Source organism: Phascolarctos cinereus, unplaced genomic scaffold, assembly GCF_003287225.1.
Source record: "Phascolarctos cinereus isolate Bilbo 61053 unplaced genomic scaffold, phaCin_HiC Scaffold_5;HRSCAF=322, whole genome shotgun sequence".
Classification (NCBI taxonomy): Eukaryota; Metazoa; Chordata; class Mammalia; order Diprotodontia; family Phascolarctidae; genus Phascolarctos; species Phascolarctos cinereus.
The window spans coordinates 125,865,531-125,888,228 of record NW_027555958.1 but is presented as its reverse complement, the minus strand read 5'-3'; the positions used below and the strand labels follow the sequence as shown (position 1 = coordinate 125,888,228).

Sequence of the window (22,698 nt, the reverse complement as noted above, 5' to 3'; positions counted from 1 at the left end):
CACACAGCTAGTAAGTGTCAAGTATCTGAGGCAGCATTTAAACTCAGGTTCTCCTGACTCCAAGGCCGGAGCTTTAACTACTGTGCCTTCTAGCTGCCCCATAAGTGCTATTTTTTCTAAATAAATTCATGGCTTTTTTTTTAAGTGCTTCCTTTAAAAATTTATTAATTTTTTTAAAAATACAAAAATTAAAATCCAGTCCAATCAAATTTACAGAAAATGTTTAAATGAAAGATTTTTTTCCAATGTTTGAGATCTTAAATTGATGTTTACAAATAAATTCCCAAAATAGGTTTCATGGGGTCATTGGGTAGAGGAAGGGGAGATATAAGAAGTCTATCATTTATTTCTACTTCCATTGGCCATGCTAAAAATATCTAAGGCTTTATATGATCTATGGAAACAGAACAAACTTGCCTCAGATTTAACTCTAAAAGAATCAGATAGATTTTTGACAAGAAATCCTGAGGCTTGAATAAAATGGTACTGGTTGGTAGTAGCACATGTCATCATTATCAAAAAAATTCATTACTTAGTTAAATAGCCATTAAATAGTCAGTTTGTGGTTCCCCCCCACACCAGCTCAAGAAGAAGACTTTTTTGGGCCTCAGGATATTCATTCAACAAAATAGGGTAAAACCAATGACTCAAACATACTAAGGGCTTTTAAAAAACTTATGTTAATTAAAACACTGCAACATTTTGTTATTGTTGTTCAGGTGTTTCAGTCATGTTGACTCTTTATGACCCCATTTGGGGTTTTCTTGGCAAAGACACTGGAATGGTTTGACATGTTTCAGACTGGATTTCAACTCGGGAAGATGAGTCTTCCTGACTCCAGGCCCAGCACTCTATGCTCTATATATTGTAATACCTACCTTATATTCAACTGAATATGAAGGGAGAAGTTTACATACACACATAGTTAAGAAAGATTAAGCTAACCCATATGTTCTTTCCTGATAGAGTAATTCTATCAATTGTATCTCCTGAAATTACCTGTAGAAAGTATGATGCTCCACACACACTTTCCATAACCTTTTAGCAGCCCGGTGGTTTGGCAGTTTGAACCCAATGGTGCTCTCAAACTGTTCCAGCTGGAATGAATCCACAAAACAAATTAGCACATTTAAAAGTTCATCACCAACCAGTACCAGGGCTTCTAGGTTTCTATTAGTAGCAATTCTCCTTTCTTGAGAAAGTGAAAAGGCTGATTTGCATATACTTAATAGTTGGTGCACTGTAAGAATAATAATAATAATAATAATAACAGAATTTTCTATCTTCATAAACATATAAACCTATTCAAATAAGCTTATTATATTTTGGTGTCCCCTGGAAGTTATCAATTCTTTAACATAACTTTAATACTGCTTTCCTATTGATTCCTTTTTTAATTACAGGAATGGACTTACAGAAAGGATTAACACTGGAAAAAACTCTTTTAGGGAAATGACCAACTGTTCATTAGATTTAAATTACTGTAAGAAAAGTTGATTTAAATATAAAGAACTTATTTACTGTAAAAGCAATGAAAACTGAGAAATATGGAATTAATTGATTAAAGACGCTAAGGAAAACTGACTCCGCACTGCTCACCTCTGCTGGCCTGACTTTAATGTAGAAGTTACTGCGCTTGTAGGAGATTTTCAGGATTTTAGGCCAGGCAAATCGATTAATTCTAAGTCTGTCCTTATAAATAAGGAGTCCATTAGCACACACACCCAGCTTGATGTCCACACCTTCCGAATCCTACCAAACACAAAGTATTAAATGCTGGTTAATAACAACAACAAAAATAGCAATAACAATAATAATAACAGCTAGTACTTATAGTATGCTTTCAGGTTTGCAAAGTGCTTTATATATGTTATCTCATTTAGGTACATAGTCATTTGGTTATCTAGTCTTTTAATGCCAAAAACAGAAATGGTGACTTTTATAGATTTTACCTTTAAATAATAGCAAGAATAGAAAAAAAAGATCGAGACTGTAGAAAACAAGGCATTCCCTAGAATCTATCCATTTTCAAGGATCATATTTTATTTTTCAAAGAACTGTTGTAATCTCAGGTCTCACTACTTTTTAAGAAGCAATGTGGTGAGTGAATTACTGAACTCCTTTCTAAGGGTTAAGAGGGCAAGAATGGGAGGAGGGGGGGAAAGAGTAGGGAATGGAGCTAGATTTTCCACAGAAAAAGGGGTAAGAAGCTAAAATGTGTGTTTTGTTGGAATATATACCAATCTCCTGTGGCAGGGTGACAAAAAAAGAAGCTTGGCAGCCCTGACTTTGAATTCAGTCATTTTGGTAGAGGGTTTTTAAGTGTCTTTTTTTTTTTTTTAAACCATCGATGAATCATTTTGGCTGACAGGTATGGGATGATCTCAGTATTACATTCTGCAAAAACAATCACTCATTCCAAACTTCCCTTCAAGGCAAGCTGAGAGTTACAATTTCCCCTAGTATAATGGAATCCCCAAATCCTTCCAAGCAGGTCACCAGTAATACAGTGCTGACATCCACTTGTCATTACAACATTCCTTTGGCTGGCACATTTTAAAGGATTGAAAACTATTCTTGAGTTTCCTAATATTGGCTTCCCTCTAAGGCTTTTGTTTGGAAAAAGAAGGCAATCTGAAATAACTATCAGCCCGAAAGATTTAAAGGAACCAAGGAAGTTGAGACAAAAATGAGCAACATGGCATATGCAGCTCTCTGACAGTTCCAGTATTGTATGAGACACAAGATGTACAATCCTGTAAATATATCATTCATTAATGCTTCATCAAGCAATAGAGACTTAGATTTCATTAAAAAAAATAAACTAAATTACCCCGAGCCATCACATATTAAAAATCAATTAGTGACATGATACATGTTCTGTTCCTTACAACATAAATGCAAAATGAACTGAATCCCAAAACTATCACTAGTCTCAATCTTAATCCAATAAATTAAAACTCATATTTCAACCTGGCATTGAAAAAAGCATCTTATGTTTGTTTTAAAAATAAATGTAGTGGTAGGGCGTTTCACGACTACTGATTGCCAAATGTTCTCTCTTCAATTATACTTCTAAATTCATGTGCATACTTAAAAATGCACTAAATCATCCATCTGAATAGTGGGGGTTTTGGGGGCGGGGAATCCAACCCATATGGTGTGTTTTTCACTCTTTTCTGGAAGAGAATCTTCAAAAAGTCCTAGAAATACTAGAAGCAGGGATAAAAGAGAAGACTCTCTGTACAAAGCCACTTAGTTCCAAATCAGGTTGCCAAAAATTACTTGCTAGGACCAGAGAAGCAAGAGGTTATCTGTGAAAATATTAAGTTCTTACTCGTCTTTTAAAGCCCAAAGTAAAGGTCTACTTCTTCTATGAAGACACATACCATACCACCAAGCCTCTCACATCAGGGAGCTCTCTCTTAAAATACTTTTAATTTAATTTGGTATATGCTAGATCACAAGTTCCATAGCAGTGGAAACTGTATTATAACTGAACTTTGCATTTTTTCCCAATGTCTAGCATAGTACTCTGCACATAAAAGGCGTTTAGTGCTTGTTGAGAGAAGAGATCAATGTCATCATCAATGAGAAAGCAATCCTTACGTGAAGCACTGTACTAAACCATTTCCATACGAGTTCAGCATACTGAAGATGCCCAATACGATGTTATTTGATATATTAATAATAATGAATTGATTTCAGGTAAACCTTTATTTCTACTGACCTCTTGTGTTTTTATGAATGCTACTATTCTAAGTTAATAAGTGACTTTGGTAGGCAGGAACTGTTAGAATAAAAGGGATTAGAAAAATAATGACAATAAAGTATAAAGGAGACCCAAACCCTCCAAAGTATGCATAGTGAAGGAAACCTTTTTAAGCACCCTATGTGTGTTCTTTCCAGTGTCTACAAAGTGAGCCCTAGTATTTTCTGGTTGTTTTCTTCACATACCCCATTGACTAGATTAGGTAAGGAAGAGATAAGTATGAGATCCACCTTCCAGAACAAAAATTTACATGGGATCTGGGAGAGGTTTCCATCTTTCCTATTTCCCCTGGCTCAAACACCTTACTGCCCATACACACATACCACTCATTTTTTAAAAATGCAAAATTTTAAAAAAAACTCCAGTAAAGAAAAGAGGCTCTTCCGTAGAACTGTGAATTTAGAATTGGAAGGTACCTTAGATGTCTCCCTAACTTTACAACTGAAGAAAATGAGGCCCAGAGAGGTCACAGAGCTACTAAAAGTGGTAGAGGAAAGAATCAAACCCAGGTCATCTGATTCTAAATGTATTACTCTCTTCCACACCACCATGATGTTGATTCACAATATACAGAAGCTCTTTAGAAAGCACTTACATCCATAATACTGATGATTATCCTTTAACCTCTTATCTAATTGTAGCGCAAAGGTAAGGGCTGGGGAAAAGGCAAAGGCAGACAGAAACTGGCAGGGATAATGCAAGAACTAGGGTCATAGGAACTTGCCAAAAAGAGAACTAGAACAAAATTAATTAGGATGACAGTGTTTAAAGAAGAAATAGAGAGGACTTATAGAAAGGGAACAGATATAGAAAAGAAGCATGATTTAGAGTGGGAAAAGATGATACAACAAGGGAGAAGAAAGAAGAAAGTGATCTGGTCTCTTTAAATGTTACAGCCACTCAAAGAAATACAATTCAATACCCTGGGTTAACAAATAGGTTTTTTCATTAAAAAAGACCTAAATCAAATCAAGTGCTTAGCACAGAGCCCGGCATGTATTAGGCACTACAGAAATGTTTATTCCCTCCCCTGCACCCAAATTCTCTAAGGCTGCTTAGGTTATTTTAAAGCTCAAATACTTTGCTCTTGAAACAAGAGCCTGAAGAGTGGGGTGCTAGGTTATACATTAGTGCACACAGTTTCTAAAACAGATTTATGTGGCAAAGGTGATAGAAGACAGAAATGGACAGTGTTGTATAATGAAAGACACAACAGGACATTGTCGGAGGAACTATGAAATATTACAACCCTTAGGGAAAACAATTTATAATTTATATAAGAAAAGTCATTAAAGTCTTTATGCTCTATAACCCAGGTATCTAATTATAGGTATGTATCACAAGGGGAAAGGGTGGGAGAGGCAGAGAAGGGAAGAAGGGAGGGAAAGAGGAAGGGAAAATGGAGGAAGGAAGGGAAGGAAGGACGGGAGGGAGGGAGGGAGGAAGGAAGGAAGGAAGGAAGGAAAGAAGGGAGGGAGGAAGGGAGGAAGAATAACTTAGCCACATTTTTTGTGCTTATCAAAAGAACAGGAAAAATGGGTACTTCATGATTGGAGTGCAACTGTAAAAATGTGGTTTGAGAATATCATTGTACCATTTAGAGATGATGAATATGAGGAATTCAGAGAAACATGGGAAAACTTGTAGGAACTGATGCAAGGTCAAGTAAATGGAACCAAGAGACTAATGCACACAGTAAATACAATGACATAAATAAAAACAACACAAAAAGGCAAACTGATTAATTGTAATGATCAATCTGGATTCAGAGAACAGATGATTAAACCCCAAGGTAGACAGTTAGTGGGACTAAGGGCACAAAATCTAGCACAGGGTCTTAGATAAGGTCATTGTATTGTCTGGTTTTGCTTAACTTTTCTTCTTTGTCATAAGGAAGGGTTCAATGAAGAGCTGGAGGTTAAATCCAGCCTTTTTAAAAGGCTTTTTAAAAACAGCATAACAAAACTTTTAAAAATAGCTTTACAATACCTTGGCATGATGCAGATCTACACCATACATGGAAAGTCTCTTTGCATTTTCTAAGAACTGAGAATCAGCTTGTGCTGGAGATAAGCCCCTAAGAATCATAAGGAATAATATTATTTTATTAATGGGAAAATATGTGAATAAAATTCATGACCAAAAAACATTTTCAATTTTATAGAAATGTACACAAATCATCTTTTCCTTACACTTTAACCTTCTTCTTTTCTTATTATGACATTCTAAATAAAGTTTTGATTTTTTTGTTTTGTTTAAAAAAAAAAAAGAAGAGGCCATATGCCCAATTGCCTGAAGAAGCTGTGTTTTAGTATTGCCTTACGGAAAATAAAACTTCATTAAGTCATCCAAGTCCAACTTAACTGACTACTTGTTTTAATCTGTCCCAGGTGAACAAATTCTAAATCCTTAATTTTATTCTCAATTAAATTATTTGATGAAAAAATGTGATGACATTAATTTTTTAAACCTATAAATAAGAGATGATTAAGTGAACATCGATTGTTCAATATGTGTTTTCAGTAGCTAAATGCTCTTTTAAAAGCATTCTGAAGTTCAAATGTAATATATCTGAAAACTTAGAAAACATGAAGGCACTATATAAATGAAATTATTATCACGGGTATATCATAAGTGAAACTCAAGATCCTATGTTACTTAAATAAATGTCTGTGTCAATTACCACAGATCATTCTCTTTACTGCTGAAGTGTAGTTTCAAAACAAAACTTAAAACAAAAACAAACAAAAAAACCTCCAAACTTCTTAAACTCTTCTACTTCAAGAGGTACAAAATCTTCAATTCACAGTACTCCTTGGAACTTAGATGGATCTATTATTATATACTGATATGTGCACTACCTCTATCAGTAAAGACAACACATTCTCCTCCTGTTGAATTCTTATTAATGTCCTCTTTTCATAGGTCATCTACAGAGATAACCAACTGCTGGAAGTCTTCTTATGGGTCTCTTTACATCTTGTGGTACTAGCGCAGCAGTCAGTATTGTCTATCTGTCGTCTCTCACTCCAAGACCAGCCCACCTCCTTTTCCAGTGATAGTCCTCCATTCTATTCCATATTTTTATGATAATTAATGTTGGAAATATACATCAGCTTTGTATCCAACATGTACCCCCCACTGACTTCTGTCCCCTACAATTTTGATGCTTCTGAAATTGTGATGTTCTAAGATTCAGAATATACTGCATAACTAGGAAACATCTGCCTTAAAAAGAGAAGTTTATCATATCAGGAAGCCACTCAGGATTATTAAGCACACTGCAAATTCCCAACTGCAATTCAACTAAATTTCTTCTTCCTACTCAATCATCCATCCATAATGCCTGTTTCAGGTATGTATATTGATATTATTGATATATTAATTCAATGCACACTGCAAATTCCCAACTGCAATTCAACTAAATTTCTTCTTCCTACTCAATCATCCATCCATAATGCCTGTTTCAGGTATGTATATTGATATTATTGATATATTAATTCAATGCACAGGATATCTAGCTGCATTTCACAGTTAGGACAACAGACCTTTTAAACCTATTTATTGTTTAATGTATGGATTATTAGGACAAGTTCTTTTAAGTAGTCATGGGTCTCACTGGAAAGGCACTATAATATTCTGAGGTTGACAGCTGCAATACACAGTACAGTATCATCTGCAAAAAAAAATCATTTGGAGAACTCCACCATCTTCTACAATGACTATTTCTTCCATTTGAACTCATTCTCCATGGCTGTGGAAAACACTCCATTACAATTTATCTCCCTTTATCATTCCTACCTTGATGTTAATAATTAGGCATGTGGCATTTATCAAGGAGTCTTATAAGATCTTAACAAATGCATGAGAGATTTCTTGCTGCACCCTTTAAGGCAAATCCATGAAGTTATTTTTAAGATATTCTGGTATCTGGATTTCAATTTAATTGGTTTCCTTTGTAGACTTATATATTTTATTTTATACATTTAAAAGAGTTCAAAGGCTTAACTAGCCTGCCAAAGGGGGAGGAGGTTGCGGGAGGACAATGATAGAAGAAGAAGAAAGATCTCTGTTTAATTCTACATTTAACTCTGATTGAAACATGTTTATTTTTCTTTTTGAAATTCAGAAAAGAAAGCACATAGTAATCTTGTAATATCTACATCTTTCAGTCCAATCTGTAACTGTGAAGATAGGATCTTCTGTGAAAACTGAAATAACCATTCTCATTTTCATCAAGAATTCTTACTACATGTGTAGATCATTCTCAGACTTTATAAAGATGAGAAAGTAGGCACATGGATCAGAAATTATTGATGTTTTCTCAATTGTCTTTTTTTGTGAGAGGGTAATTTCTCTTCCAATTTATCTTTTGCAATAGATGGTGATGGAGAAGGTACAATATTTCCCATTATGCTGTTCTTGGTTATGTACATTATGAGCACTGAAAGATAAGATGGAAGTGTGTTCAACAAAATGTTGTGTTTTTTGTTGCACTTGGACACATGGCAAAACAACTCTTCAGCATGACTCTCCAAGGAGGGTCAATGAAGCATTTTCCCCTTCAACTACAACTTCCTTTTGTCTTCTGGTTTCATTGATCACAGGAATATCAATACAATGTGATTCATTTCTTCTAAAAGAATACCAATTCACTAGTCAATAGCCAAAGATTTCATATTTAGAATGTCTATAGTAAACATTTATAGCTTTCCTAAAAGCTGTGTGATTCTTACTTAGCCCACCTTAAGCCCTATTTTTCACTATTCCACCATCACTTGAAGAAAGCCACAAAATACTAAGGGCTATCATTTGCCTTTGTCATTTCCAAAGAATTCATCACCTAATAGTTGGCCTACTGGAGATGAATCTTTGTATTTCATGAAACTGGTCCCTGAATGAAGTCTATGCCCCATACTACTTAAAGCCTTTCAAAGCATGAGAGAAGCTTTCATTTAGCCTGAGGTTACAATTTGCTAACACAGTCTTCAAGAACTGAGGGTCAAGAACCCAAGGCACCAAGAGAGAATTTTCCTCAGGAATCTTTATTTCTGATCCTCCCTGGCCATGACAAAAGGCCATCTCGTGTGTGTGTGTGTGTGTGTGTGTGTGTGTGTGTGTGTGTGTGTACACATATACATATTATAAATAATACATACACACATCATATATACACATACATATGTATATATGTGTATATACATAAACATACATACATGTGTATGCATGCATGTATGCATGCATGCATGTATATAGGAGCCATTTATGTTTCACATACCACACCTATTCCCACCCAAATTAAACGTTCATAATCTATCAAAGCCTATTTAACAAATTTAAAATTAAACACTTAAAACAATTATTGTTAATAAGGATAAGTAGAGGATATGTGTAAATGAATACATAAATAAAATATACGAAGGATATACTTAGCTTTTTCATAAATTAAAAATTCATTATCGTTTTTTCTCCATTTATTAGGAATTGGTCAGATAGTCTTTCTTTGAGACATTCATAGGGTGGTTACCCTAAGGTAAAATGTAAACATTCCACCAAAATATCCCATTTGTCAGTATCTAGATGTTAAGCTAATTGTATGTAAGTAGAATTAACCCTAACCAGTATTTTCTCTCCCCAGCACAAAAGTGAACACACCTGTGAGTTTTGTGCAGCTCTATTACTTTTTCTTCCATCTCCTTAGTTTGATTGGGTGCAAACTGAAATTCACTGATATAATCACTGCTGTGTTCCTCTGGGTCATAGTCACCAAGCTCAGCTTGCAGTGTATATGAACCAAGGAGAGCATGAGTCACAAAAGAACACGGTAGGCGGCCAGAAGCAATATCCTGTCGAAGTTGAAGGCACAGGAAATACCTATGGGAGGGAAAAGAAAATCATTTATTTTCATAGTACTTACAGAGTTCTAATAATATTCTTCAAACATGATTACATTAAGAACAAATGTTCACACCAGAGATAATTTTTATGACAATAATTCAATTTGACAAAGCTTATACTCAATCATATCTCTTGTCTACAGATTGTACAAGATGTCTATGCAGATATGTGCATTGAATCAACAAAATGCAAACTATAAGATTTGATTATGTACTGCTGATACTATGGCTTTTAAATTTTTTATATTCTATTTTTTCCAATTACATGTAAAAATCATTTTTAACATTTTTAAAAAATTTTGAGTTCCAAATTTTCTCCCCTCCCCTCCCCCCTCCTTGAGAAAGCCAGCAATTTGATATAGATTATACATGTGCAGTCATGCAAAGCATTTTTCCACATTAGCCATGCTGCAAAAGTAAAGAAAAAGAAAGAAGGTTATTAAAAAGTATGCTTTGATCTCCATTCCGACTTCATCAGTTCTTTCTCTGGAGGTGGATAGCATTTTTCATCATAAGTCCTTCAGAATTGTCTTAGATCATTGCATTTCTAAGGATAGCCAAGTCATTCACAATTTATCAATATACAATATTGTTGTAATTGTGTACAATGGTCTCCTGGTTCTGCTCACTTCACTTTGCATCAGTACATGTAAGTCTTCCCAGGTTTTTCTGAAACCATCTGGCTCATCATTTCTTGTTGATGCTATGTTACGTATGTGAAATATCCTTTGGGTGTGCCTTATCTCCAACTACCTCCCACCACAATCTTTGGATGTAACTACTAAATTGGTGCCACATGAGCATTTAGTCCAGTCCCTAGAGACCTAGACTTTGAGCCTGAACCAGTTCCTTGTTGTTACAAGAGGAAACACTGCACGAACACTATCCTTTCGCTAGCACATTTTTACCTCCTACTTTCCTGGTCTCTGCAAACTCACTAACATGTCTCAGATGACAGCTGCCATTCCTTACTAATTTTCTTTGTCTCCATTCACTTCAATCTTCCATTCCCCATTCCCCATTCCCTTTCCTCTTTAGCCTTCAGACTTCTCCCTCCTCCCAGGGAAGATAAAACTTCCTTTCATCTTTGAGCTCTCTTTTTACTCTCTTCTCATCTTCTTCTACTAACAGAAACCTCACTGTCTCTAAGACTTTCTTGCCAATGCTTAGCTAACTGCTCTATATTGTACAATCTCTGACATACTGTATAAAAGGAGAAGCTAGCATATCTCTTGTCCTTTGCAGCAACTTCTAGACTCTCTCCCAAGCCACCATCACTGGGCAACCTCTCCATCACTGAGCTTCCCTTCATCTATCTACATTATGTAGTCCAAAACTCAGGTGCTGTGAATTATTGGTCTCCAACTCAATCTTTAAGAAAAAAAACACCTGACTCAATTTCTCTCTCTCTCCAACCTTATCTCCCAGGTTCAACCATCTCAATTCGTGTGGCCTACTGACTTCACTCTACCCTACGTTACCCTTAGTGATGGTCACAGAGCTCATCATTATCTAATTAATGTGACTCCTCAATTCTAAGAGATACCCTTCTCTAATCAAAATTTGATTCTCTTCTTTCTCCCTCTGTCTCACTTCTCCTAAACTAATTACCTGTTACCCCTTTCCCCCTATCACTTCCTGTCCCTCCATCCACCACTATTGTCCCAGTCAATCACCTTTGCTCTGAACTAATATTCCTCTTTTCATAGTCATGACCCTATAGTTGACCATTTTAAATACATATTATCCTCTACCCCTTGACTCACAATCTGGCAATTTCTCAACCACAGAATGCCCTCACTAGCTACCTACTCTACTTATAGCAAAGGTGTCCACTGGAAAGTTCAGAATATCTTATGTCAACCAGGCCCTCACTGCTATATAGCAAAACACTTATCCTCCTTTGACTCAATATAATTAGCAATAAGTACCTTCTAGATACAAAGCATTTTGATAGGCATTGGGAATAAAAAGCCCCAAAACAAAACAAACAGATCCTGCTTAACTAGGAGCTTCCCAGGGAGGATAAAATATGTGCATTGATAGGTCAGTACAACTTCTAGAGAAAATAAAGTCAAGTAAGAAAGAGCATCAGTACCATTGCCCCCCTCAATCCTCAGAAGGGACAACAGGAAAAACCTTTGGGCAGGAGGTAACGCTTGAACTGGGCTTTAAAAGGAAGCACTTGGAAGAAGGGAGAAGGAGAGTATTCCAAACAGGGAGGGAATCAGCTCTGCAAAGGCACTAAGACAGGAAATGCATTTTCAAGTACAAGAAAATAGCTAGCCAGTGTGACCGCAACGGAGAGTACATGAAAGTGAACAAAATGAAATAAGACTGGGAAGGTAGGCAGCAGGTAGTCGGAGAGATCACATTCTGCCCTCTATCATCAATCAACAAGTATTTATTAAGCACCTACTATATGTCCAACACTGTGCTAAGCAGTAGGAATACAGAAAGAGGCAAAAGACAGTTTCTGTCCTCAGGGACCTTACAACTGTGAAACAGCTTTATTAAGAGCAGATACAAATTTTTGTTGAATGAAAATATTAATATTTCAATTACCAAGTATTTATTATTGTTATCCTAAACTACATTTCAAGGACTGATTCTTTTTCCTGATTCTGCATATTTTCTACTCATTATAAGATTTTCCCCCCAAGGAGAAATGGTGTTAGTGGCACCTAACATTAAAGTTTGCTATTGTTGTTTCAAAATCTTCCATCCTTCACAATTTTGCTATTGCTATGTGATTCCTATTAATCCTCCACATTCACAGTCTTGGATGTCATCGTTGCAATTCTACATTTAGTCCATTATTTCTTTCTGTATGGTTTTTAGGTGTATTCTTTCCCCTCCTTTCTCACAATTCATTCATTCATTCATTCATTCATTCAATAAGCAGTTATTAAGCACCAGTGAGATGCCAGGCACAGTACCAGGTTGCAGGCAAAGGAAGAGAAACAGGAGATGGAATGTTGCCTACCAGGGAGCAGCATCAAATAGGCCAATCCAAATGTTTATCTGGGCCATAAAAATTTCACATAGACAAAATTATGCTTCGTAAGAACCATTCTAAATAGGTACCCATCCTCCCCCCTGACCCCACCTTCATAAAAGCCTTCTAAATTGATGGATTCTGTATGTATTTAATCTGCCATGCACTCAACTTAGACAGGTGCTAGGCACAGGAGAGAGAGACAGAGAGACAGACAGAGAGAGAGAGAGAGAGAAGAGAGAGAGAGAGAGAGAGAGATCCATGGAGCACAGCATCCAATAATTTAACAAAGGACAGACAAGCAAATGGTTCTGCACAGACATGGCCCATAAACCAGGCCTTTAGTGTACCGCTCAGGATTATAACTCTTTCAATTGCTGACAGAGTTGCTTTTCAACAAGCCCGTTTACATGAAGACCCAAAGCACTTACTGATACTATAAAATAACCATAACCAAGAGATTTTAATCCCCCAACAATTTACAGCAGGGAGCGTGTATGTATACAGAGCTGGGTGTTGGTTTACAGAGCCTTAATTAAGGTCTATTATTTAAAAGCACTCTTGCTTAGAAGCTCTGTATTCGATGCATGTCAGCATGTCGGATTCAATGCTCCAACAGCTTACTATGCAGTTAAAAAGGCCATTATTTACTAGCTGAAGCAAATCCAGATCAGAGATGGATTAGTAATGGTACATCTCCCCTGCTTCAGCTACAAGCGGGGAAAAGTCAAGATGCGTATCCTTTTACGCACTCCTAGAGAGGAATCTGCATCATCAGTAATTCATACTAACATCACAGCCCTCTTGCGTACCAATACATCGTCAATGTCTGACCGAAAAAGGAGCCTGGAATAGGCCTTAGCAAATTGTGTCAAATGAATATACAGCAGATTTACAAAGCTATCTTTTTTCTAAGACCTATAAGCAAAGGAAGATGAGAAAGCAATTGTTTTTGAGACTAACTCTCCATGCGCAAATTTTGCCATGTGCAAAGCCTCAAACAAAGCTGACTTAGACACACGGGGACACACCTACCCCATTCACAACTAGAATGATGAATCTCATATAAGTCAACATCAAGAAAATGTTGTAATCATTTTCTTGTCTAGTAGAGAAATTATATAGAAACACAGATATAGCCCCTCTCTGTTTCCTCAACTGTAAAGTGGGGATGATAATAAATAGCACTTATGCCCCAGATTATTGTGAGGACAAAATGAGATAACAGATAATATCTTTAAAGTACTTTGCAAACTCTAACGTATTATATGAATGCTAGCTACTATTTCTGATATGATTATTATTATTACGGAGACAGCACTGCATAATCAATCAATAAATAAACATTCATTAAGTGCCTATTATGTACCAGGCACTAGGGACACAAAAAGAGGCAAAAGGTAAGTTTCTGTCCTCAAGGACTTCACAATTTATGGAGGGAGACAATATATAAACAAAAATACATAAAGCAAGCTACGTACAGGATAAATAGGAAATAATTAGGAAAGGGAAGGCACTATAATCAAGAGGGCTTGGAAGAGGTTTCTTGTGAAAAAAAAAGAGGGGGATTTTTAGCTAAGACTTAAAGGCAGAGCAGACCATGCCTTCTAGGCCTGGGGGACAGCCAGAGAAAATGCCTGGAGCTGAGAGATGAAGTGTCTTGTTTATGGAAAAGCCAGGAGGCCAGTGTCCCTATATCAAAGAGAATGTGTCAGGGAATAAAGTATAAGGAGACTGGAAAGGTAGGAGGGGGCTAGGTTATGAAGGCCTTCAAATGCAGAGGACTTTATGTTTGATCCTGGAGGTAACAAGAAACCAATGGAGTTTATTAAGTGGAGTCCATGCTTGGACTTATGTTTTAGGAAAATCACTTTAGTGGCTAAATGGAGAATGGACTGGAGTGGGGGACAGACTTGAGGCAGGCAAACCAACCTGCAGGCCACTCAATTACGCAAGCATGAAATGATGAGGGGCTGTACCAGAATGGTGGCAGCGTCAGAGGAGAGAAGGGGGCATATTTGAGAGATGTTGCAAAGGTGAAATTGACAGGCCTTGGGCAACTAGTTTAGATATGGTGGTAGGTGAGAGAGTAAGGAATTAAGGATCACACCCAAACCTGAGGAACGGGGAGGATGGTGCTGCCCCCTACAGTAATAGGGAATAATAACAGTAATAGGCAGAGGTGGCGGGTAGGATTTAGGGGGAAAGATAAGTCAGTTTGGCTTCAGAAATAATGAGTTTAAGACATCTACTGGACATCCAATTCAAGATATCTGAAAGGCAGCTGAAGATGCTGGACTAGAGGTCAGCAGAGATAGCATAATAGATAGAGAGTAGGCATTGGTGTCAAGAAGAATCATGTTCCACAAGCCATTCCCCAATTGATAAATGGTCAAAGGATATGAACAGACAATTCTCAGATGAAGAAATTAAAGCCATCTATAGTCATATGAAAAAATGCTCTAAATCGTTATTGATTAGAGAAATGCAAATCAAAACAACTCTGAGGTACCATATCACACCTATCAGATTGGCCAATATGACAAAAGAGGAACATGATAAATGTTGGAGAAGATGTGGGAAAATTGGAACACTAATACATTGTTGGTGGAGTTGTGAAATGATCCAACCATTTTGGAGAACAATTTGGAACTATGCCCAAAGGGCTACAAAAATGTGCATACCCTTTCATCCAGAAATAGCATTTCTAGGGCTATATCCCAAAGAGATCAAACAAATGGGAAAAGGACCCACATGTACAAAAATATTCATAGCAGTTCTTTTTGTGGTGGCAAAGAATTGGAAATTGAGAAGATGCCCATCAATTGGGGAATGGCTGAGCAAGCTGGGGTATATGAATGTAATGGAATACTATTCTGCTATAAGAAATGATGAACAGGCTGACTTCAGAAAAACTTGGAAAGACTTATATGGTCTGATGCTGAGTGAAGTGAGCAGAACCAAGAGGACTTTGTACACAATAACAGCCACGTTATGCAATGACTAAGATTGTTAAACTGAACCCTTCTCAGCATTACGAGGATCTAAGACATCTCCAGAGGCCTCAGGATGGAAAATGCTGTCCACATCCAAAGAAAGAACTATGGAAGTCAAATTGCTCTCACTTATTTTTACCGTCTGTTGAGTTTTGTTTCATCTTTCTGATGGTTCCTCCTATTGGTTTTAATTTTTACTTACAACTTCACTAATGTGAAAATATGTTTAATGGGTATGTAAATGTAAAGCCTATATCAGATTGTGTGCCGTCTTGCGGGGGGGGGGAGGAAGGGAGAGAAAAATTTTCAACTCAAAAGTATATGGAAGTGATTGTTCATAAATCAAAATAAATTAATTTTTAAAAAAGACTGAAAAAAAATCGTGTTCAAGTTCCACGTCTAACTTATACTCATTGTGTGAGCCTGGAGAAATCATTTAACCTGTCTGTCTATGCACCAGGCATTTCTTTAAGAGGGTAGAGGGAGTTTCCTCACTGGCAGTTCTCTAAGAAATGAAATAAAAGGCCTAGACAACGTGTGTGTGTGTGTGTGTGTGTGTGTGTGTGTATGTGTGTGTGTGTGTGTGTGTGTGTACACACATATACACATATACATATAATAATATATAAATATTTATACAGATAGAGAGCGATACATAGAGGGTCTCAGTGCAATGTAATACATTTCAATCACTTTGAAAAATTCCAAGTCTCATATTAATAATCTACTACTTTTAATCCACTACTTCTAAATGCATCACCTGGATGCTAACTCAAGCCTTAACTGACACCACCTCCTTCAGTCTTCTCTCCCCTCTGATTAGAAGGCTAGAATTGGACTTCTAGCTTCATCAGCAACTTGGCTTGGTTTTCAACTACACCAAACAAAATACCCAATGGAGTCATCCACTTTCCCTACCTACCTTCCCTTCATCTACTACCTTGCTTCAGGTAGTTCAAAGGACATCTGATTCTTGTTTTCAGTACTACTAATACTACTTTGCTTGAATAATACCAAAAGCCTTCTCCTGACTCTTGTTTTCAATGACCTTATTGAGTGAAAGGCAAAATTACTGTAAGGCACATTGGAATGGGTTTCTCTTTTGTTTTGTTTTTCATTTAAAAGCTCTCAATAGAGTGCTATAAGGTGCCCTGGAAATTCCAAGTGAAAACAAAATTTACATCCTATAAAATCCCATTGCACTATGTATAAAGGCAATTACATTAGAATTCCAGTGAAAAGGAAGAAAGGGATCTCAAAGGAGAAATATAGGGGACCATACTTTGGAATGAGAAAATAAAGAGTTGAGAAGCATTTGACTTACTGATTCCTTCTCATTATCCTATTTCCAAGCCAAACTGTCTACTTGTTGTATCCAACATACCACCTCCTATCTCTCACCTTCATGACTTTGTACTGGCTCTCCCCCTTTGCTGGAATGATCTCCTTCCTTAGCTCTGCTACTTAGAATCACCTCTTCTTCCTTTCAGTCTCCACTCAAGGGTCAATTCCTTCCATGAGGCCTTTATTGGTTCCCTTCCCTTCTCAATATGTATTTTGTGCTTACTCTGTATAAACTTGGCATTTACTTAGCTGTGTACAGCTCTAAATGTTTCCAACTCCCCAGTAAATTACAAACTCGAATTTTAAACTTTGTATCCCAATTCCTAAGAGGCATTATAGCATAAACAGAGAGCCAGCACTGGAGTTGGGAGAAATTTCTATTTGCTGTGTGACCCTGGGAAAGTACCTTAACCTCTACGTGCCCCAAGGCAAACTCTCAAAGACTGTAAGTTATACAGCAGCACAGATCTGTACTGAAGGAGAGAACTTCTTCACCAGGAGCTCTGTACACCAAAGAAATCACAAGTGTCTTTCACAAGGAAAAAAAAATTCCCAGTGCTTAAACTCAAGCAAGTAGTTAAATGTTTTCTAAATTGAGATGAAAAGTAAAAATATACCGAGTTGTTGTTGAGTAGTTTCAGTCATGTCTGACTCTTCGTGACCCCATTTGGAGTTTTCTTGGCAAAGATGCTGGGGTGGTTTGCCATTTTCTTCTCCACTCATTTTACAGAGGAAGAAACTGAGGCAAAATGGGTTAAGTGACTTACCCAGGGTCACACAGCTAGTAAATATCTATGGCCAGATTTGAACTCAGGAGGATGAGTCTTCCTGACTCCAGGCCTTGCACTTTGTCCACTGCACCACCTAGCCATCCAACATCATAAATAGTAAACAAAATTGTCTCTGAATGAAGTAAAACTCAAAATATTAAAATCGAAACAAAAAATAGGGGATCTAGTTGTTAGGGAACTCAATCATCAAATAATAATAAGTTCACAGACACTCCTGAAATCTATCCTTGGATTTCTTGGGGGTCACTGGAATCTAGGTTAAGGACCCCTGCTCTAAGGGGTCTACTGTTCATAGAATTAAAGCAAAAATTAATTAATTACTAAAAGGCCTTAGATGCCATCTCTAGTCCAATCTCCTCTTTTTATAAAACAAACAAGTCCAGAGACATGAATTGCATTCATTACACAGTAGCAAGTAGTTAAGTCAAGATTCAAACTCATAGCCTCTGACTCCAAATCCTTTATTTTTTCAACTATACCAAAACAAGATATACTTTATTGATAAAATTTTTAAGGTGACTTAGTATTGCACAATATTTAAAATGAGCTTACCAGAAAGAAGAAACTGAAAGGGAAAGAAAGATTACTTTGGAGGATAAAGGAATTATTCCCCTTCCCTCACTATTACTTTCTTAAACTACTGCAAACTGATGAGAATCCATCTCTATTTATAAAATCTCCAGAAAAAAAAAACTTTTCAACTTTCTTTGGCCACCATCTTATCAAACTGTAAATAGATGGTTAAGGAAAGAATTAGTAATCGTGACTTGGGCAATCATCAGAAAAGAACAAGTGGCCCATCAGCCTCTGAATGATCATATGGCGGACATCTAAATTACTAAATCTCTCCATTGGCTTGCTCTTCTATAGGAATTCTTTTTTCTAAAATTGAACCATTCCTGACCTATGACATGCCACTAGAATACAGGCAAGAATATGTTAATTTTGCAATGAAAGTCACTGAATTACAAAAAAATGAACCTTTGGATACTATTCTTGATGGAAAGTCTGGCAAAGACACCATATTATCAGCAATAACAGCTTTGAATATTATATACCAAAGAAAAATATAAAGTACAATAATGAAAAAAGAAAAATTTGTTTTTAAGGTCTTAAGATATTCAATAATTTAAAAGGCATTTGTTTAATCTTATATTCTAAAGAAACCTCTGAATAAAAGTTTCTATTAAAAACCTGTCTTTTTAAAATTTCTTCTAGAATGATTTCCATTTCTTTAAAGCAAGGAATTGAACACTCACAATTTTTAGTTTGAAAGTAAAATTTATTCTAAAATGCAAGTACCTGGTGATGTCTTCAGTCAGTTGTGAAGGATCAGGAGGATAAAATTTCACATTAAATGTGAATATCCATGGAAGATCTGTAATGATTAAATAGCAGGTTTATTAACAATGTCAATGATCAGATGATGGGTTTCCTTTTATGACTTCCAAAGAGAAGGAAAAAGTCATCTAAGAATTACATCTTCAGTTCTGAACACTTAATTAAGCCAAACTATGAATACCATTTATAAGAATGTCTAAGAATCAAACAAGAAACAACAGTGAAACACGGAGTAACCTCATTAATAACCTGGTTTGACTCATGTTAATTTATTAGCATTTCTCTATAAAGATTTCTTATGGCAACCTGGTATACAATCTTACCATGGCCTATAACAAATACCTGTAGGATAGTGATTCTAGAATTCCGTTCTAAAAAAAAATTGAATAAGTGGGATCATCAGATGCTTCATTTTGTCTCTTTAAGGACTAGGCTGGGGTGAAGAACTGGAGGAGGGACAAAAGAAAAAAAGAGGTTCTGAGATTTCCAAAATGTTGATGAATAAAACCACTCAGGAAATGATAAATGCCCAAGAAGGATGATCTATAAAAGAAGTACCTAAAAGAGGCTAAGTATTGTAGATAGGGTACAGGACTTAGAATCTGGATGCCTCTAATTTAAATCCTGTCTCAGACATTTACTAGCTGTATAACTCTAAGAAAGTCACTTAACATGCCTATATCAGTTTCCTCTTCTGTAAAATGGGGATAATAATAGCCACTACCTCCCAGGGTTGTTGTGAGGATAAAATATTTGTTAAATGCTTTGTAAACCCGCAAATGCTATATATATATGCTAGTGGTGGTGGTGGTGGTGGTGATAATGATGAAGACGATGAAGATGAAGAAGAAGCAGCAGCAGCAGCAGCCCCATTGATGGCAACTATCTCAATAGTCAAAGGTGTCCTACCAAATTCCTTTTACAGCACTTAATATGGTGTTGATACCTAAACCAGGAAGAGCAAAAAATTTTAAATAAAATACTAGCAAGAAGATTATAGCACTATATCACAAGGATCATACACTATGACGAGGTGGGATTTATACCAGGTTTGCAGAGCTGGTTCAATATTAGGAAAACTATCAGCCTAACTGACCATATCAACAACAAAACCAACAGATATCATGATTATCTCAACAGATGCAAAAAAAGCTTTTGACAAAATCCCACACCCATTCCTATTAAAAACACTAGAGAGCATAGAAATAAATGGAGTCTTTCTTAAAATAATAAGTATCATCTAAAACCATCTGCAAGCATTCTCTATAATGGGGATAAGCTAGAAGCCTTCCCAGTAAGATCAGGGTGTGAAGCAAGGATGTTCATTATCACCACTATTATTCAATATCGTACTAGAAACGTTAGCTATAGTAATAAGAGAAAAAAAAGAAATTGAAGGAATTAGAAGAGGCAATGAGGAAACAAAAAGCTTTCAAAGTCGTTGTGATCTCAGGCAAGTCACCATCTCTCAAAACTCTAGGCAAATCCCTAAGAAGATAAGCTGCCAATGGCTGAATAAGTTATAAACATGGTGGAATACTAACTGTGCTGTGAGACATGATAAAAGGGATGGTTTCAGAGAATCCTGGGAAGATGTATGAACTGATTCAGAGTGGAAGGAGCAGAACAATTTATACAACAACAATACTGTAAAGACAAACGACTTTGAAAGATTTAGGAAATCGTAGCAACACAATGACCAGCCACGATTCTAGGGGGCTCATGATGAAACATGCCACTCATTTCCTGGTAAGGAGAGATGTACTCAGAATGAAAATTGAGATGAGCAATGTTTTGCTTGACTATACTTTTGTATACTTTTGTTTGTAAGAGGGGATTTGTTTTTTATCCTATTTGAATGAGTGGAATCAGTGGGAAGGAAAGAAGGCAGATTTTGGCTTAGATTCTTAAAATCTAGCCAATAGCTCACTAACATTCTGACTCCTTAAGAGTCTGCCCAATATGACTGATGTTCTAATAAACCTTGTCTTTGGCTGAAAGAAGGCTTGGGTGGAATTTTTTTCAGGCAGGACCCTGAATGTCAAATCTCTGGCATTCCCCTGAGGCTATAATCCCATTAACTGGCCTTTCATTGTGGCTATGCCCAATCTGTTACCCTTAACCTAGCCTAGCCCTCCATTGTCTTACCTCCCTATGGCCCTCAGCCACTTCCCACCCTTAATCATTGCTAGGCTCCATTATCCCTTGAATAGAGGTCCCAGGAGTTCTGTTCACCCCAGCTTACTGGCCACTCCCATCTAGATCTCTTTAGACCCCTCCTCCAGTTACTCCAAACTACTTGGCCACTCCTAGATCTGTCCCACAGCCTTTCTCTATATAAGGTCCACCTTGTCTCCATTACGGTGCTTAGATTCTTATAATCTAGCCATTGATCAGATTCTTAAAATCAGCCAATAGCTCACTAACATTCCAGCTCCTTAAGAGTCTGCCCAATATGACTGATGTTCTAATAAACCTTGTCTTTGGCTGGAAAAAAAAAGGCAGATTTTTCTTGATTGAAAAAGATTTAGTTAAAAAAAAAAGACTAAGTTGCAGAGAAGGTGCTAACTTACTTGGCATAAGGAACATCCTGTCCCAGGGTACTCATTATACCAATGAAATCACAGATCCATTATTATTCCTTTATTTATATGTGTACATATCATTCCCAAGGGAATCTAAGTTCCTCAAGGATATATTGTTTCATTTTTGGTTTTGTATCCCCCAATACATAGTACAGGGATGGGTACATAGTAGGTGCTTAATAAAATCCATCAACTGCTTCAGAAATCTACTATTCATACTTGTATATAATATACATTCAATTGTTGAACATACGTAGTATAAATAAAATTTAACTATTCTAGTAATAATTTGACTTTTTAATCTGAAGCTGATATGTTCAATCTGATAAACTAACCTTTAGTTCACAAAAAATTTGTCTTCTCACAATTTAGAATGGCTTTTGGGAATAACAAAAAGGATAAATTTGACCTTATTATTTTTTAATGTCCTCCAGGTAAGAATGAACTGATAGTTTCTTTCCCTCTTAATTTTTCAACTGCAAACAGAGATACTTAAAATAATTCCACTCATGTTAAGTAAGACTTGCACTCAAGGGCTGGATAATTTTTCTTTAAAAAAAAAAAGGAAGAAAAGGACCACAGCAGTGCCTATTTTAGGCCTCTCCAAGGCTTTTAGCTGAGGGCATTTGGTTATGAGGAATCCCTTCAATCTTCTCTTATTCAACCTATTTCCTTTGCTCTCCCCTGTCCATCCTCCCACACCCCCAAGATCAACATCAAAGACAACTTAAAGGGTAAAGGAAATTAAAGGAAGCAGTAAGAGGGGGGAGGAGGGACATTTCCATTCCTTTCATCATGACATGGGCACTTCATGACATTGTGCTGGAATGAATTATTGGTGTTGGGGTGGATGTTGGGTACAGATAGAAATACACAGAGATGTACCTGCACAGAGCTAACTGAAGTCAAGAAAGTCGACGTGTTTGCCAGTATGTGCAGAAAGTCTACCAAAGGTACAAGGTCAGAATCTTGGG

At 36.6% G+C, this 22,698-nt stretch overlaps 1 protein-coding gene across 17 annotated transcripts in view; it reads right to left on the bottom strand.

Annotated features, from left to right (window-relative positions):
- Positions 1-22,698, bottom strand: part of EPB41L2 (erythrocyte membrane protein band 4.1 like 2) — a 266,227-nt gene that overhangs the window by 60,667 nt on the left and 182,862 nt on the right. For all 17 annotated transcript variants that reach the window (XM_078155137.1, XM_078155138.1, XM_078155140.1 and 14 more), the window contains 5 exons: positions 19,101-19,176; positions 9,428-9,646; positions 5,762-5,849; positions 1,600-1,752; positions 1,000-1,097 (listed from right to left, as the gene is read on the bottom strand). In XM_078155137.1, the coding sequence (XP_078011263.1) occupies positions 1,000-1,097; positions 1,600-1,752; positions 5,762-5,849; positions 9,428-9,646; positions 19,101-19,176 (634 nt within the window). The remainder of the gene's footprint in view (positions 1-999; positions 1,098-1,599; positions 1,753-5,761; positions 5,850-9,427; positions 9,647-19,100; positions 19,177-22,698) is intronic.